The 20,229-nt window shown below is 34.5% G+C and overlaps 1 protein-coding gene across 1 annotated transcript in view; it reads left to right on the top strand.

The window, feature by feature from the left end:
• Positions 1–20,229, top strand: part of LRP1B (LDL receptor related protein 1B) — a 1,473,103-nt gene that overhangs the window by 984,170 nt on the left and 468,704 nt on the right. The window contains exons 36-37 of the mRNA XM_065880137.1: positions 4,536–4,670; positions 5,245–5,374. Coding sequence (XP_065736209.1) covers positions 4,536–4,670; positions 5,245–5,374 — 265 coding nt within the window. The remainder of the gene's footprint in view (positions 1–4,535; positions 4,671–5,244; positions 5,375–20,229) is intronic.

Raw genomic sequence — 20,229 nt, 5'->3', positions numbered from 1 at the left:
TTCTCCATAAGTTAACTTTTGGGATTGAGCATAAGTGTCTTTATTTTTAAAGTATGGGATAGAGTATAATGGGTCCAGCAGGCTAGAAACAAAAAAACTGAGTAGATAAATTGAGCTAGTCAAATTTGTAAATTTTAGTACTTTGGAATTGTCCTTAAGTAATTCTTTTTGGAAATAAAATTTTATTGGAATAAGCCATGCCCATTTAGTTACATATTTTTATTTATTTATTTATTATTGATGTGTAAGTTGATTTACAATATTATATTAGTTAACATAGTTAGATAACATAGTGATTCAATATTTGTATAAATCATACTCCATGTAAAGTTATTATAAAATAGTGGCTATAATTCCCTGTGCTGTATAATATATCCTGTTACTAATCTGTTTTATACATAGTAGTAGTTTATCTCTTAATTCCATACCTCTATCTTGCCCCTCCCCAGTTTCCTCTTGCCACTGGTATCCACTAGTTTGTTTTCTATATCTGAGTACATTTCTGTTTTGCTATATACATTCATTTGTTTTATTTTTTAGATTCCATATTTAAATGATAATACAGAGTATTTGTATTTCTGTGTCTGACTTATTTCACTAAGCATACTACTCCAGTCATTTGCTTTTTTTATCTAACAAGGTAAACACTGTGAACCAAGGTAAATAAGCACGGTGGCTAGTTCCTGGAAATAAGAGAATCTAGAATTTCTTGCATGTTCTTATGTAGTAGGAGGTCTTCATGGTTGAATCAGCCAGATATGAAGAGGGTGGTGGAGTTCAACAGTAGTTGTAGAAGGTCTATAGTGTAGATTATTATTTCGGGGAAAATTGTTTCAGATAATTAATTAATATATTAATGTATTAAAATAAGCCCTACCTACTAAAGCCATCCTATGACTCAGCAATTCTACCTCTGTTTATGTACCCAATAGAAATGACACTGTATGTCCTCTGTAAGACATGGATGAGAATGTTCATATCATTGTTCATAATAGCCAGAAATTGAATACTATCTGAGTGTCCAAAATAGGTACATAATTTATAATTATATGTTACTTATTGTCATATGTCTTAGGATAGTTTATATTAAAAATTCAACTCCAGAAGTAAAATCTACGATTTCAGGGACTGTCATCTTCAACACCGTACTCCTATGCCTATATGGATGTTAGCATGCACTAAGTATTATGTAAGTATCTGTTGAATGAGGATAATTAAAGTTAAAAAAATCATATTTTGGAATAAGTTTCAGAACACAGTTATGATAGTCTTTCTTCCCTTTCTGTCTTTATATGTATTTCCACTTTGTATCTTTAAGGTTTGTGGTAAAATTTTATCATCCTTCCACCTTATTCTATTATAATTAAAACACTCTTGACCTACCTTATGTATGTTTTACAGATATTCCCAGATAATTAGAAGACATATTCTTATATCTTAGTGAAGTCATTCCATTTAGAGCATGGAGGTGTGCAATGTGTATGTGAAAAATAAGGAAAGGAGATTTGGATGAGAATGAGTGATTTAATTATTCTATCCTCTTGGTCCTCCTTAATGCACCACTGCATGATTGATTTGCTTGCTAATATCCCAAATATAAGTAATAAAAGAATATAAGGAAACACCTCCGTTCCTTCAGTGCTGTAATCTAGTGGATTTGACCATGTAGAGATAGCCTCAGCATTACAAATTAATCTATTATTCACATAGTGAATATTCATGAAATGCCTACTGCACTTGTGACTGCCTTGGTAAATGTTGGGTCTATTGCAGTCCCTACCTATGATATATCTCACAGTCAATTTCTAAGAAGAAATGCAAAGATGCAATTTCAGCTCAATATGATAATAAAAGTATGCGCAAGATGTAGTGGCATATGTGAGAAAAAAATGCTTCCTAATTATACTAAATAAAATTTTGCAGGACTGGCAAAGCTATTAGAGAGAAATAGAAAAGTAAGGGTCACATAAATATTTAGTGTCCTTTTTTTCTAATACTTGTTGTTAACGTCTTCTTTGAACTCATAAAAATGCTTGTCTTTACTACTTATATGCTGCTCCTGCTACACTATTGTGAATTGTTAGTCATTTTTCATGTGCATACCTTCTGTTCCTTAATTAGCTTATAAAGTTTCTCACAGTAAGAGCTTTGTCTTCCTTGTATACCCTCCCAACCAGTCTTTGTACAGCACACCACATTCATTCATTTATTCACCAGATGTTTACTTTGAGCTTACTATGTACCAGGCACTATTCTAGGTGCCAGGGATCAGGCAGTGAGCAAAATTAAGTCCCGGCCCTCAAAGAGATTATATTTCTGTGAGACAATACAGACACTAAACCAACAAACCAATAAATATGTAATGTGTTTGACAGTAATAAATGCTACAGAGAAAAATAGGTTTTGTAAGGGAAATGGAGCATGACAAGGAAATAATTTCTGTAGAGAGTAGTCAGGGAAAGTTTCAGTAAGAAGGAATACTTGAGCTAAGACAGAACTGTGCAGATAGCTGGGAAAAGAACATTCCAAGCAGAAGAAAAAGTGATGTAAAGAACCTTAGGCTGAACAGCATTTGGTTTGTTTTTGGAAGAGGAAGTTCTTATTACTAGAGGGGGGAGAGTAGAAGGATAGTAGGTGAAAGAGACTTGAAGGATGTGGGTAGATCTTGAAGGTTTTGGGAAGGAACTTTACTTTTACTTTACAGTTGGATGAGATGGAAAATGATTAGAAAGTTTGAGTGGAGAGGAGAGAAATTATCTTATTTACTTTTTAATAGGGCGACAGTGGACCCTCAGTAGAGAAAAGGTTCATGAGCAAAGGGAGTCCTGAGACAAAAGTGGAAGCTGGAACTAAGTTAGAGGTTATTGCAATACTTCAGTCAAGAGTTAATAATGGCTTGGATTATGTTATAAGTGGAGAGTGTGAGAAGTGGTGGAATGAGGGATCTGATTTGAAAGAAGAATAAAAAGACAAAATATTTGGTTATAGGTTGAAGATGAGAGTAGTTGGTGATGGATTAGATGTGAAGTGTGAGGAAAAGTGATCAAGGACAATATGAGGTTTTTAGCCCAAGAAACAAAGGATGGAGGTGCCTTCCATCATACCACCAAGGCATGGGGAGCTGCCATATGGAAGACTGAGAGAGAAGTACGTTTCAGGTAGAAATCCAAAATTTGTCTTTTGCAATCAAGATTGCCTTTTCTTACATACAAGTGGAGATACAATGTAGGCAGTTGGATATATGGATCTAATGTTAACAGAAGAGAATGGGACTCTTCATATAATACTTAATATTTATACAAAAATGATGCTTATTTTGTTGATTGATTCACTCTTTCAATCATGAAAACATATCAACTGATAGTTTGACAAAATTGGAAAAATGAAACAAGTCCTTGCTTTCCAGATATATATTTGAAAATGGTATCTCTGCTCTTATTCACGCAAGTGTGTATCTGACTTAACCATTGTTGGGAACAGGGGCTATTTGGAATTTTTCCCCAGACAGGTAATAGAATTTAGACTATATTTCATTTGAAACAGAATCCCCAAACTTACTGATAAATGGCTTTATTATGCTAATTGCTTTTTCTTTATTTCCATAGTCTGTCTGTGTGCCAGATGGAAATTATATTGGTCTTAAAGGATTTGTTCTTCAAATGGCCATGTAGGTCACAACACAAACAAACACTTACTTAGTTGGTGGCAAATTTATTATTTAATGATTTGTCCCCAGTGTCTTTCTAGTGGCTGTATTTAACATCATTGATCTATAATTGCTACCCTTTATGCATATGCATGCACATATATTTCATTTATAGTCTTTAGGAACATTTTTCATTCAAATATTCAAAAAGCACTGTTATTTAAAGACTCTATGATAGCATAGAGCCATTCTTCAAGTATTCTTAAGCCCATTTGTACAAAGAGAATTTGAAAAAGAATGCACAGGGTTTGTAGTTGACATTTGGGAAACTAGTATCTCAGAAGGAATAATTAGTTGATAAGGTATTTTTAAGGCTTTATACATTTTGAATGACCTTATACATAAAATACCCTTGATATATTTTAAATGCCTTTATGTTTCTTTCCATTCTCTCTCTACTTTGAGACTTTGTTGATTATCCCCAGTAGCATTCTCTTTATATGTAGAGAACTCAGACATAAGAATAGATGTTAAAAGAAAAACTGTAGTCCAAAGTAATTTGGTTTGATGTCAAGGTTGCAGATTCATGAGGGATAAATATTTACTGAGTTAAAATGAATAGGAAAATGAAGAAAAAATAAAAAGGATGTGATAGACTGTTTCCACATATATTTCAAAAATGCTTTAAAACATTTGACTAGGTTCTCTCATGTGGTTTTAATACCTTTCTTACCATCTTTGTTAGTAAATTTTCCCGAAGAACACTTAAACTCCAGCACACCCAGGTTGATAACCCCCAAAATGCTGATGCAATGTGCTCCTAATACATATATTGATCCCTTTTATAGTGTGTTTGTGTATGTTTTTTTTCTTTCTGTTTTATCCATAGAAAATGATACCATCTACTGGACAGACATGGGCTTCAATAAAATTAGCCGAGCTAAAAGAGATCAGACTTGGAAAGAAGATATCATCACCAATGGCTTGGGAAGAGTGGAAGGGATAGCTATTGACTGGATTGCTGGTATCATCCATGGCTTTCTCTGTTTTTGTTTCACACCTATATTGTTAGTGGCTCAATCTGCTTCATAAAAATGCTGTTTCTGACTCATAACAGGTTTTTTTTTGTACTTCTAGCCACAGGGGTAAATAGCCTCTTTTGCTTTTGGCTTCACTCTTTCTAATGCTTTTGAGCCTTTGGATAAGTGTTTTTATGTAGAAGTAGATTATGTAGTATTAACTTTGCCCAGATCTCCTGAGAGCCCCACGAGGCTGGTAAACAAAAGTGTTAGAAGTTCTCTTTTGCCTGAAGCTAGTAGAAAATGAAAATACAGCCCTTCCTCAGGTGAGAGAAATTTCAATTTATTTTTAACATATAAACGTATCACTATATGGTTTAAACCACAGACATGTGAGATTAAGAAGTATTTGCATATTTATTTATAGCTTTCTGCTTAGGAACTGCACATATAAAAAAAGAATTAGGAAGTAAATGATTTCTTAATAGTCATGTGAATGTTCAGAAAGTTAATTTTCGCTGAATTAATAAATAAGTTTTTCTCATAATTGTATTATAAACATGTTTGTATTTCTTTTAGGTAACATATATTGGACGGATCATGGTTTCAACTTAATTGAAGTTGCGAGACTCAGTGGCTCTTTTCGTTATGTAATTATTTCCCAAGGCTTGGATCAACCAAGATCTATAGCTGTGCACCCAGAAAAAGGGTAAATTTAACGTTTACATATATTTTGGGGATTTTAAGTGACTTAAATTTCGTTAAAAGAAAAATCCAGAAATTGATATTAATATTTATTTTTAGTCATAATGTCTGAAACAAATCTCAAAACTATCTTAGCTAAGCAGAAGGAAAAGTTTATTTTCACTTTGTCATGTATATTTCAGTACATATTTGATAGGTTCATATTTATTATGCCGTTCTTTAATGTGTGTGTAAATCCAAATGATACACCAACATTTTTCTAGATTATCAATTTAAAGTTCTGCCCTAGAACTGTTTACATATTAGGTACTCAATTATTTGCCGAATGAATGAAAGAACCATTTGATAGCCAAACTCGTTCTCCAATATTTCTAAAGCTTCAATTTCCATTTATGTATCTATAATTGCCATATCAACATGTTCATCCCAAACTTTTTTTTTTCCTTCTTTTTCTTCTTGAGATTCAGATAAGTATGTCTACCTGTCTTCTTGACAGTACCATTTTTCCATTTGGACACCCAAACTGTACATATCTAACACTGAAATGAATTCAAGCTGACACCAAATTCTGCTGATTTTTTTCTTCCAGATATTATCAATCTACCACCCTCCATCTTCACTACCTCCACCCTGATTAAATCTGTTTTTGAGCTACACAGATACCCCTGCAATAAGTTCCCAATTGATCTTCTAACCTCACCAGAGTCCAAAATTTCTGTTACGATTCTTCTTAATCAGGCCCTATGTAAATTTTCAGCCTCAGACTCCTCCTGCCTCTTTGCTATCTCAGTCTCTGTTGGACTTCTTAGTTTTTTGAAATGTTTTCAAATATTTCCTATTCTCTTCCACTCTCAGTCTTTGAACAGCTTCTTCCCTTTACCTGCAATGTTCTCCTTCTTACTTTCACCTTGATAAATTTTATTTATCTTCTCCTGGTTTTACAAACAGACATTCTGTTATATGACACCAAAGCACCCAGTACTTTCACTTTTATAAATTATATTTGCTTATTTATATTTATTTGCTTTACCGTACTATGCACTGTTTTTCACTGGACTGGGGAATGTCTGTATTCTTTCGTAAAACTCGATGAGAAGAGCCATGTGTGTTTGGTTTATTTCTCTATCCTCAGAGGGTACAGTGGTTGGTAAGGAATAAGTTGTTGACTGATACAATAATAAAAAAGCAGTCCTATTATAAAATTTTATATTATTCCTCACTATTGTGTTTCTTGCAATAATAATTTCTATTATTACTTTATTTTAGAGGTTTTTTAAAATGTTTTTTTTTATGTTAGTAAAACTCCTGTGTCTTTTGGAGTGGAAAAAAGTGAAGCCATGGTGGTCACACAAAGGTGTATTAGATAAACAAGTATAAGGAACACTGATTTAGGATGAAGTCAATCTATGTAAAACATCAAGTCAACTCTCACGAAAATCTACATTCTTTCCTATTTGTTATATGTTGTATGTGCTTTTTCCAGTGTCATTACTGTCTTCACTTTCTTGACAAATGCTATAAAATTAGTCATACTATCAGTACAGTGAAAGAGGAAACAAAGAAGGTTAATATAAGAGAGAAAAATAATGCCAGCAAATTTTAATGCTTCAAGCTAAAACTAAGATTACAATATAAAAATTGAAAAGCTGCATTGGTTAGGATTGCTCTTGGATGCAAATTAAAATTTAACTAGAATGTGTTAAATCTATAGATTTTCTTTCTCCCTTTTCAACTACCACCTTTACTAGGTTATATTTTGTCTTATGCTTGATGTTAAGGCCCCATTGTTAGAGCACACTTGATATATCCTCAGAGAGTATGTTTACACCTAAGGAAAGAGAAGGAGATAGGAGAAAACCTTTCTCTTGCTAGACTCTATTGTTTTATTTGGGAAGAGAAAGGTCTTCGTGTTAATCCCTTTGTTTTTTTCTTAGCCAGAAATGGGTTACATGCCCATCCTTAGATCAGTCAATAGCCAAAGGGAAGAGGATATCTTGACATATTTAGACAAGTTATGTTTCATCACCTGGGCTAGGATAAGGTCCCAGACCAAATAGTATACTCTGAATATCTGAACAAACTGAATTTCTATTAGTACTAGGGATGATTCAAGATGAATTTCAAAGAGACAATAGGACAACTTTGGTATCTATCTCACATATCCTATGTTCAATATACCAGGAATTCTGTTACCTTTGGCTTCAGTCTACATTTATGCTTTACCTACTTCTCACAATTTTCATTGCTACCACCCTAGTCTGAGTCGTTGTCATTCTTACCAACATTCCTGGATTGTGGTTTATCATCTTCTACCTTGGTATTCCTACAGTCTATTCTTCATGTAGAGGCCTAATGATCCTTCCAAAATGTAAGTAGCTGTTACTGCTTTGCTCAGAACTCACCAGTGGGTCCCCTTTCATTCTGTTTAAAAGCTTACAACAAACGTAGAGTGGTGTTATTTCCTCCATTTCACAGATAAGGAAACTGAGTCAGCAATTTAAAATATATTACTCTATCATAAACATGATATGTGGGAGAGTTAGGTTTTTCTAAACTCCAAAGATTATGCTATATTATGCGTGTATGTATATGTGTGTGTGTTATGTAACGTGTTTACATATGCGTACACACATATATATAGTGTTAAGCGTTACAGAAATTAATAACCAAAAATATCAAGCATATAAGAAAATAGTTTTAACAGTTTTAGCATAAAATTATAATAAAAATGTAAAGATTAGAGCTATACTGAGAGAATAAACAATAATGAGAAAATGCTGGGAAAATTAGGAAAAGTTTTTAAAATTTTTTGAGTTGGGTCTGACTTCCCCCGTAAATTCTCTTACCCACCACTGCCTGCCCATGGACACTTGCCAGTACATATTAAGAATGTTGAGGGAAGGTATAATTTTGTTTAGTTCCAAGAACAAAACACATGACTCAGTTTAGTGTGTCCACATCGTACCTGTAAATTTGAATATAAAAATGTCTTCTAATGTGATGATACTTTTTAAATCTCTTTTTCATTTGTACTTTACAATTAAGCAATAAATCATTATTCCCTCAGTGGAAAAAAAATGATCAATTGCTGGACTATGAATAATTATTCTGATGGTAGGAACAAATATAATTTGAATGTTATGAAATATCATAGATACATAGGAAATGGGTTTGTTTTGAATAAAGAATTTCTTCCCGTCATATTTATAATAAGTCCAACACTTCATTTTATTGTAGAGAACATCTTGTGCCTGGCCTATTAACGATTCATGCAGTTCAATTTAACAGCCCTCTTGCTGCTAACCAGTTGCTCTGTAGTTTTCTTTTGCATTCTATTAAAACCTAGTCTATGGCCTCAAGTTGTTATTCCAGACCTTCTTAAGTATCTTTTGTACAGTCATCTTAGCATATAACTATACTTAACTTCTCTCTAGGATGATTGAGGACATCAGGCAAAGAAACCCACATGTACTTCACTTTTTTGTCAGTTTATTCAATGAATACTCCTCGAGTGCTATGCACTGGGAACCAGGTCATGTAAGGACATCTCAGTCTCCTCCTCAGGCTTTAATTCAGTACATCTTGACAAAATAGGACTACTGGCTATGTGAAAGACACAAGTGGACACTGTAAAGTATGATGGTATAAATAAGATGTAGCTTCTGTTCACAACAGGTTTTCTGTTTAAACTTTTAGTTTAAACAAGTACAAAACTTCAGTTAAAAAAATAGTCTCATAATGTAAAGTAAGACTAATTTGGGGGGCATAAAAACACTAGATTGATATAACTCAAGCTTAAATCTCATATCTAAATTTCATGTTAAAGTGAAAATGTTCATACAGCTATTATAAAATTACATTAAAATTTCAGAAAAAGGAGATAGCATATGATTAGAGTAGATAGTACAAGTGAGGGTAGTAGCAGCAGTGGGTGGTGATTAGGAGAGTCTTTATTGAGGGAACCTGAAGGAGAAAGGTTTCTGAGATGGAGTGGGAATATTTTATGTGAAGAAGAAATAGAATAATTTAAAAATTGGTAGTGGCAAAGCAAAGGCCATTGCCAAGAACAAAAGTGTGTAAGGTACATGTAGGGAAGAGTAGGTAATGTAGCTCGAAGATAAGTTGGGACCATAAAATTGGCAATGGGATTCCCCACGTTTTAAAACTCCATCCCCAGTTTACCAAGTGAAACATAAACTGGTCCTGGACCCTCTCTCCTAACCCTTCCCACTGGCCCCAAACAATCCACATAAGCAGAGATCAGAAGTATAATGAGATATTGAAGTTGTAGCGGTCTTTAAATTAAGGAATTCTTAGAAATGGTTCTTTATTATCCAAGGGAGAGTGTTATGGAGGAGGGGGAAGGTTCTTTCTCAGCCCTCAAACCAAGAAATGGAGAGAGTAAGAGGCAATAAGTGGGAGACTAAAATAAATAGAAAAGAGCAGTAAATGGAAAAACTGTGTGACTTTTTCATGGCAAGTCCTCAGGCCACAAGGAGTCAGATCAAAGTTGGAAAGAGGGAAGAAGATTTTAAAATACATATGAGATTTAAGTTTGGATTTAGAAAGATCTAGTCTTTTTTGCATGAGAATGCATCTTAACAATATCATTCTGTTTTTAAATAGAATTCTCTTGGCGGTCATGGATTCTTCCTGAGATAGCAAATTCTGGAGAAGAGATATTTAGTAGAGTATAAATAGAATCAGGAGTTGGATAAGTGTAAAGTTATTCCTTATTCCAACAGAGTTCAGGCTCTTCAATAAATCATGGTAGTAGATGAAATTATCCAAGGAAAAAGAAGTCTAAGGACAAAAATGAAGAATGTTTGCAGTTAGGAGATAATATGATTAAGAGGAGAAAAAGGAAAATTAACAATAAGGCAAAAGAAATAGGAAAGAGGCAAGAGGAAAAAGGCCATTTCAAGTCCTCAGGAAATCACTGTATCATAGAAATCAAGGGAAGAGTTCTAGGGAGAAGAATGTGCCTGCAGGAAAGAGATTAGGAGAGATAAAAACAGAACATGCAATTGATGATCAGGATGACATTTTTAATTGTTATGAATTTCAGGAAACTGGCAAGAGCAGAAGCCAAATATAAAGAATTAATAAGTGAAAGATAATTAGAAAGTAGAGCCAGCATATTTAGACTACAGTGACAGAAACTTTGACAATGAAGGAAAAGAGGAAAAAATAGCAAGTTTATTGAGAATGTAGTAGAGCACACAGAAAGTTTTTCTTAGTATGGGGTCAGGGAGTATGGGCACATATTCATAGGCAGAGGGGTGGAAGAAAATGCATGTAAAGAGGAGACAGGGCTTCCCTGGTGGTGCAGTGGTTGAGAGTCTGCCTGCCGATGCAGGAGACACGGGTTCGTGCCCCAGTCCGGGAAGATCCCACACGCCGCGGAGCAGCTAGGCCCATGAGCCATGGCCGCTGAGCCTGCGCGTCCGGAGCCTGTGCTCCGCAACGGGAGAGGCCACAACAGTGAGAGGCCCACGTACCGCAAAAAAAAAAAAAAAAAAAAAAAAGGAGACAGATTCCAAGGAGTGTAGGAAGAACCTTGTCAAGGAAGAAGCAATAGAATGGAACAGGAAGAATGGAGGACAGATAGCAGATAGATAAGATTTGCATCTTAAATCGGGTATCTCGGGACTTTCCTGGTGGCGCAGTGGTTAAGAATCTGCCTGCCAATTCAGGGGACAAGGGTTTGATCCCTGGTCCAGGAAGATCCCACATGCCATGGAGCAGCTAAGCCTGTGCACCACAGCTACTGAGCCTGCACTCTAGAGTCCACGAGCCACAACTGCTGAGCCCACATGCCACAACTACTGAAGCCCGTGTGCCTAGAGCCCGTGCTCCACAACGAGAAGCCACCACAGTGAGACACCCGCACACCACACCGAAGAGTAGCCCCTGCTCGCTGCACTAGAGAAAGCCTGCACACAGCAACAAAGACCCAACACAGCCAAAAATAAATAAATTAATTAATTAATTAAATTGTTTTTAAAAATTAGGTATCTCTAAAAAAACAGATCCTGGAATGAGAATTCAAGTCAGAAGAAGCCAGATAGGAAAGGGACCAAACAAAGGTTCAACTGTGAGCAAAGTCCAGACCATAGACATGCCTTTTAAAGCTTTGGAGGGTAAACCTCACTTAGCAGGGGAGCTTGACTTTGAACTCCCACCCCATTATTCACTGGATAAGGGCAAAAATCCTGGGGAGACATACACTCCCAAGATTTCTGGCTTTCAGCACTACTTGTGAAAGAAGATATTCTAGTAGCTGTCCTCTGAAGAAAGTTGGATGTGTGAGCTACTAAAAACAAAAGGACACAGGAGCTGGGCACTGGAGTACATAGAAATAGGAAACAAGATCTGAGGATGTCTAAGTGCAGCACCAACAGTGTCCACTATGGTTTGGAAGCCCAGCTTGGACATTTCCGACCTTTGGGATCTTTTGAAGTATCTTGATCTCAAACGCTTATATCCTTTTTGGTTATTGGGAAGATTAAATGAGGTAAATTTAAATGGGAGGATTAAATTAGGGAAAGTTCTCTTCTTTTTTTGGAGATGAAGTGAAAGAGATAGAGTATAGCAATAGAATATTTTTTAGCGGTTAAAATTAGTGAAATTGAAGAAAACTCATAGATGATATGAGTAGAGTTAGCAGCTTTAAATGAATAAGTAAATTTTGGTGAAACTATTGTGGTGAATAGAATATGAATAAAGTATAATATGAATAAAAGGATTCCAAGCAACACGAGTCCAGCGGAATGGTTTCTAGAATCTAATGGGGTATTTATATGACCTGGAGTAATAGTGCTCAGCAACTTAGCAGTAGCAAAATAACGGGGAAAATGGGCTAAACGAGGAGCAGGTGGTGACAGATTCAAAGCTGGCAATTGTAAGGGAATAACTATGAGTTGCCAATCAGGAGGTGAGGTCTAGAAATTAGTGATGAAATGGAGGGAAACCAAGAACAGGAGATCAGAGTAATGTAAGGCAGAGGCAAAAGAGAGACGAAGGTCCCTGGAACAGATAAGATGAGGAACCAGGAGCTGGGATGTTCATAGGATCAACAACATGAACCGTAAAGTCCCTAAGTATGTCTGCTAGAAGGGAGAAGATGGCAAAATTGTCAGAGATTAGTAAAGCAGTTAAATGGATTTGGTGGTTAATTGTAATAGAGTGACTATGTGATGGTAAGGGAAAATGGAATCTACAAATTCATAATGTGAATGTTTTGAAATAAGTGCATATAACCTCAGAGAAAGTTTTGTTTTTTCTTACTTAAATCTACTTCACTTTTATTCTGGACACGATGGCATCTATTTCCTCAGGCATCTCATTGCAGTAACTGTTCTTTTCTGTTCGATCATCTTTAACTTATTACTTTCAATGAAGCCTTTCCCTTTGCTTTCAAATAGGCTCAGATCCCTCTTATTTGAAAAGAAAAATACTGTCTTATTTTTCTCTGCACGTTTACTTCTCAACTTCTTAGAATAGAAGTAAATGTCTCCTCACTTAACTGCTGAAATGAATTTTCAGCTTTAGTTCTTTCCAGGAATTTCTAAATTTATCCACAGCCAAATCCAGATTTTGTTTTTCAAATTTTTTTTCACACCCCTTGCCTTCTCCTTGACATTTCTCCATCATTTATCTACTCAAGAGTTTATTTTTTCTGTCACCTTCTTTAACTCTGAGTTTTCTTGTTCTCTCTGACTCCTTCCATGTATTTCCTCTGAGCATTGTATTTCTCTTCTGAGCATCTTTCTCCTCACTTAAAGCTCTGTATGCTATTTTCTCTCTTGCTATATTTATCTTTTAAACATATTTTCATGTTTCTGACATTAATCACTACATTACATCCAATATTTCATCTCCATTCCTTTAATTATATTTACAATTTCCTTTAGAAATGATTTATTTGAACATCCAACTGTCTCTGAAACTTACCATGTCCTCCTAGTTTTCATCTACTGACTTTCTTTCCTAACCATGGCGTCTCTTTTTGTGTTATCATGGTTCTTTCGTCCTGACAAGATTGAAACTTACTTCAGACTTCCCATAGGTTTTCATCACCTATTTCCATCTGTCTGTAAATCCTGTCATTCCTTATCTCCAGCTGTCTCTTAAGTTTTCCATTTCTCTCCATTGTGACTCTGAGCTCAGCACTGACTTAGCCGGAGGATCTCAGTAAGCACTTTTGATTTATTAATTTTGAGCCCCCCAAACAAGATTTACATTTCATCCCACAGAACAAGAAATCTTTGACATGTATAACAATATTTTAAATATTGTTTCTCTCTGTCTTCACTTCTTCTTAAAAACTTTTCTTCGATATTGTCACATGGATAGATATTTTTTAGGATTCATAGTTAAGAATTGGTATACCTTTTCAAATATTAGGTTTATTTTCAGGAAATGTTTATTACTGCTTGGAAACATTAGTGATATGTGTCTTCTAATACCTTATCTACATGTTTACTGATGACTTCGGGGTGGGGGGAGAAGGACTTATAAATGACCACTCTATGTAAAAATTTGAATAACTTTTACCTGGAAATCAAACACTGATTTCCAGGTAATATTACATAGACATTTAAGTGTCAAAATTCATATCACAGGAATAAAGTACAGCATTTTAATATTCTGTTTGATGTTAAAACATAGCAGGTGTATTACCAAGAGAAAAGGTGAACCATAATGGAGTAAATTAGCTGAATCCAAGATATAAATGTGCCTTGAAAAGTGGGCATGAAGCCTGTTTGTGAGCAATGGAGACTTGAGGTCTTTTAAAATGTAGCCATATGCAAAACAGAAAGTGTATATGAATTTAGTTCAGCTTGAAAATTCAGTTTCTCCCCTCTGTTGACTTCTTTATTTTTTTTGGTAAGGCCTCACTCTCTTTAAAAAACTTAAAATGTAATAATTCTCTTTATGCTAAAAAGTCATTTTCTACCTACAATTAAAAAAAAAGATGCATAGAAAGTCACAGTATGATATCGAAAAAGTTGGTTAACCTCCCATGATGTATGATCTCTAAGTGAAACACAAATACTCTGTGATTTTTTTTTTTCCTTGTTAGGCAGTTGGATCTACATTGCCTCTCTTAATTTAGCTTTATATCTCTACAACCATATATAACTTTCTGAAAAGTGTTTCTTTCCATGGCAGAGATTCAGCTTTACATGGTATTTTGGTGTTTAAAAAGTACATATTGTTAAATGGTCTTTCATTGACTATATATACATATATGCTTTTGGAATATGCCCAGTAATATACAGAAGGTCTTGAATGACAGTTTAACATCTGTTGAGATAGCAAAAGTATAGCATAGTTTAACACCATCTCCTAAAGTATCAATGTATTTTACATCTGAAGACGAGGTAACGTATAAAGAAGAAGGAATTAAATTTTGCAATAGAAATAATGGTAGAATCAGGGTGATAGTTTATAATATTAATATACCATGATGGTCAAGTAATTCAGAAATACCACAATTATTCCTCAAATCACAGCCACCTTTTTCTACAAGTCTCTGAGGCATACAAATTAGGACAAATGAAAGAAAAGTGCGATACTATTTTTCACTAGAAAAATTCTACTGTAGACACTCTTCTTTCAAAGATAGTTAGGTCTCACCTACTTTTTTCCAATATGCTTTATTCTCATTTCTTAACCTCTAAACATAAATCTTGGACCTTACCTCTCCCGCTAAAATGAGAAAAGAAGGACTAGAAATTATCAAAATGCCCTGGGTTATAATTGCAGCTCTGAGCTGGTGGAGGAGAAAGAGATCCCAGAAAGGTCATGCCACTTCCCAGGGAGCCCCTGGCCCAGACCACCAAAGCTATGTCGAATGGAGACCAGCGATAGCCACACAAAACTGTAGGACCTTTTCCTAATTTCTTAAGGGATCTGACCAATAAAAATGTGGTAAAGGGTAAAAGAGAAGTTTAAGATATTCCTTTCTCTATTTGCCTATAGAAATCTCCTCAGTGTGTTTCGACATGGGATATCCAGGATAGGTTGCATATGACTGCTATTTAAGATGGTTTGGGGTTCATGAAACAAATTAAAATTTTCTGTATAATATTTTAAGAATTCCAAATCAACTCATGAGCACTACGAGTCTAGGCCCTAGGTATCTCAGTGTTAAATATTTCATAGGAAAATTCATAGATTATAGGGAAACATCAAATATTATATACTGAAAATACCAAAAGTGAATAAAAGATGGACCACTCAGGAAAACCATTGTTAAACCATGTAAATAGCAAACGAATATCATATATGTACACGTGAATGTATATGTATATGTACATATTTATTGAAAGGATGGGCAAGGAGGCAGGCTGTAAATAGATACATAAAATAAGAAATTAAAAATATAATATGGGGTGATAAGTCTAACATGCTATGGAATTACAGATGCCAAAGAAATTTTTCTTTCTAAAGCCTGTTTCTCCATACTTCTCCAGTGTTGGCTGGGTACACACATAATGATTGTTTTATATAATTACTTCATATTGGAAAGTAATGAGTCAAGAAGGAATCTAATGTAAAACTAAAGAATAACAAAAACCAGAACAAGGCCTGAAGAACAAATGATAACTTAAAAATATTTTTTAAGCTTAAACATAAGGAGAGAACAACCCAGATGGCCTGTATGTTTATTTTGCTTCAAAGGAAAGGTTTATTTCTGAAGTTGTTTGTAGGAATAATAACTTCTCTCACCACAGCACTTCCACAGTTTCAGTGTTGAAGCCCCTACTTTCATGTCGTATAGAGACTTACAACTAGCAAGTTTTAAGCATTGCTGGTAGCATTTTTCTCAGGTAATTCTTTACTTACCCATCTGTCTCTGCCATTAAACAGTGACCTTCATAAGGGTCACTAAGTCCAATTCATTTCATATTATCAGTTCCTAGCACTTAATAGGTACCTAATTAATATTTGTTGAATGAGTGCATGACTGCAATGAAAGTATACATTTGAGAATCATCCACCGAACCACTGTCAAAAACAAATTAGAAAGTAGTATTCAAGGTTCTACTGTCTCTAGACTCTCTTCCTTTTAGCAGAGTGTTCTGCTGTCTGTGGTTGAGTTCTTTTTATATTTCAGGAGCCTCTTAAGCAATTCAGGGCTTGAAAAGTGATTTGGGATTGGCATATAATACTTTCTCAAAACAAAAACTGCACAGAGAAGAAAAAGGAAATGTGAAGAAGCCCTCCCAGGAATAGAGGAATACACTGTATTCCTCATAGGCAATGAAGGATGTCAATTCACATATTCATGAAATGTATTCAGACTTTGACAGTACTATATTATTTTCCCTGTGCTTTAGCCTGAAGATGGAGACATTGACACGTTGGCCTACAAGGTATTCAATTAATATGTGTTTTAAGTGATTCTAGTGAAACTGCTAAGCTACTATTCCTTATATACAAAATATATATTATATGTGTATAATATATATAAAAGCCTACAGGGCTTCTGTTTTTTGTTTTTCTTATTTTTACAGATAAACTAACACACTGTTGACCTCCACTCTCACAGAGGACACAATGACATTCTTGATTCTCTTTTCAACCAAGGCAACTGCCTACATAAGAGAATTATGTGATCTTCATTTTTGTGCCAGCATGGCAATTTTTGGTTATTTCAGGTTTTCTCTAGCATATCTTATAAGTATCTATTTCATACTCTCTTAGGTAAAGGATAGGAATAGGAAGAAATAGTAAATTTATCGTAAAAACTGCAACCCAGATCTATGCTCCAGAGAAACAGTTTATCAGTCAAAAAAACCTTAAAAGAAAATGATTGATTCAAATTAGTGGCTTTTCACTATGGTTCATATATTTAAAATATAAGAATCATATTTAATACTATTTCTTTAACAATTTAGACACGTTTGTTCCTCTCTTTCTTGCCCATACTCCTTTACTCTTTCCCCACCAACTTTGGAGCTTAGCTTTCATGTTGGCCTTATTTCCCCAAAAATATTTATTTGAAATTATTCAAGGACATTTATAATACATTGAAAGTGTATTTTTCAGCTTGAATCTAATCGTGACATAAAAACATTTGTTTTCCTTTATAAGAGCACCTGTGTGTAAACTAATTCTGACATCAGTACAGTTGTCATATGGTAAGTTTAAAAACTTTTGGGGACCACTAAGTGTATGCTAGGCCTTTGGAAACCAACACTACCAAATGGAGTCTTCTACCTATTAACCAAATGTCAGTAATTAATTGGAAGTTAGCTTGTGATATATATTCTTTGCACATGTTCCTGCCAAGAACTTCTGTGTCTAATTAAGACAATAAGGGATATTTGTGTTATGATTTCTGATAGTATTTCTATAATCCTTCAAACCACTTTTGAATGTCTTTTTTAAGTGTTCTGTTTTTAAATTCTGTAACTATAAGCTTCTGTAAATAAGGGAATTTTCAGTGTAGAACAAATGATTATCCAGAGAAATGTCGATCATACAATACAGCATTTGATTTTGACAATTTTGAAAATTTCTGGATCTGGGATAGCCTTGGAAAGTATTTTCAGGGCTAGATTAACCAAGCTAATACTCTAAAGGCAATTTTCTTGGCTATATCATACAATCCAACACTCCACTACAGCAAAATTTGAACTTAAATGGGGACAACATCTATTTGAAATACCATCACTGAATGTTAATTTCCATGGAGTCTCAAAAACCAGTGAAAAAATTTTCATTTCTTCCCATTGCTGAAGATCACGTTTATATATGAAGAATCTATGTTCATTAAAGATATCCCAAGCACATCTGTGTAAATTACACTCAAATTATTCATAAGTTTCTTGCTGCAGTTTTATAAGTTAGAGAGTGTTCTTTCTCTGTATTTGGTTTGTAATTCCCAAAGGTTCTCAAGGTGCTAATTCTATTCAATTCTTTACTTTCAATTTCAGTTTAGGGAGAAAATAAATTATTCTTTGCCTGACCATCATAAAATGTTGCTTAATTTTGGCAAGTGTGGAATATTTTAGTTGTGTTAAGTTGATAAATACTTTAGCCATAAAAGTGATGCTTGCAGTCAGCTTTGGCTTTACATATTGTGACAGTGTGTCAAATTACTGCTGAAAATTTGAGTAAAATCTATATTCAAGATAGTTTTATTTTGAATATTTTTTTATTCCTAATTTTGTTGCCATTCATCTAAGCCTCCTGCCTAGAAGTACTGCAAATTTCAAAAAAATAGGAACTACTAGGGGAAAAAAGAGACTTGTTTTTAATACTAAGACTTTTTTCATGTTTTGTTTTGTTTTTCAAGTATGGAGATCTTTGTTATATTCCTTATACTTAGGGGAAAATCTTACTTGATTTAAGATTGTTATATTGTTGTATTATATTTCTATTTGGTGAGACAGCATAGAGAAGAAAATATAGCCCTGGGTTAGTAAAGCCTGAGTGCAGTTCCCCTATCAGCCATGTGACTGTGGATCATTAACTTCCTGAACTACAATTTCCAAAGTTGTGAGAATTAAATATGTTAAATGGCTGATTTGACCTACTCGGTATAATATTTTGATTAGTCATTTAGTACATTTGAAAGATTACTATTAAATAAAAAGTATATTATACCCATTGCCTCCCATATTTGAACTCTGGAGTGTATTAAAAGTAGATGACAAGAATCAGATTGAATAAATAAGCGCAGATCTGTCTTGGCTCCCAAAATGCCTCCTTCACAGTGTAACATCCCTGTCATCTTAACAAATGACTGACTTGTCATTTTAGTGTCATTAGTAATGCTAAAATTTCTCCTTGAAAAGTTAAATGAAGCAACATTTTACCTCTCAGTTAAAATAGTGTTTTTATTTTTAATAATTTTTAATGCAATGTCCCTTAAAGATTTAAAAATCATAATTTTAATAGAAATATAGATATTTCCATGCCTGCTTCAACCTAGATCTAACCAATATTAGTTGGATTTCTTTTTTTTTTTTTTTTTTTGCGGTACGTGGGCCTCTCACTGTTGTGGCCTCTCCCTTTGCGGAGCACAGGCTCCGGACGTGCAGGCTCTGCGGCCATGGCTCACGGGCCCAGCCGCTCCGCGGCATGTGGGATCCTCCCGGACCGGGGCACGAACCCGTGTCCCCTGCATCGGCAGGCAGATTCTCAACCACTGCGCCACCAGGGAAGCCCTAGTTGGATTTCTTGCTACAAAGTTTTCCCTTTTTGATTTATAGAGCTTATAACTATGAATGAAAGTTTCGTCAGGATTAATATACTTGGGATTCCAGCCACACCTCATATTTGTCTGGGTGTAAAAGTCCAATGCATTTATTTTGTACAGCATTTTCAGGGGAAAAAATCGACTTTTAAAATAAGTCAAAACAATATGCATAAAGGAAATACATATTTTATGTAGTTTATCATTTTTCATGGATAAATAATACAAAATATGAATGTAGGTCTTCTTTGCTTTTCCTATATGCAGTCTCACTTTCTCTCCTTGTGTATGATTGCTGTTATATCCGTATTCAAATATGCACAGAATACACACTCATTTTTACCTGACTGAATCAATGATTGCCATATTTTTCTAAACTTTAGTCGTTGCTGTTATCTGACAGATGAATAAAACTTCACTGGGCATAACTTCAAAAGAATAGATCTGATTTATCTGAAAGCATGAATTTCTGTATTATAATATAAATACTATATTTATTGAATGAATAGGTGAAAGAAACATGGATTATGTACCTTCTATTTTTTGACATATTTCAGCATACTGTTGGTTTTCTTTCTTTTATATTTTATTTTCTTCCACAGTCCTTCCACATTACGTTAAAAGATTACTAAAATAAGAAT

Source organism: Phocoena phocoena, chromosome 7 (genome assembly GCF_963924675.1).
Source record: "Phocoena phocoena chromosome 7, mPhoPho1.1, whole genome shotgun sequence".
Lineage (NCBI taxonomy): Eukaryota > Metazoa > Chordata > Mammalia > Artiodactyla > Phocoenidae > Phocoena > Phocoena phocoena.
Note: the sequence above shows the minus strand (reverse complement) of the source record. Positions and strands in the feature narration are given on the sequence as shown.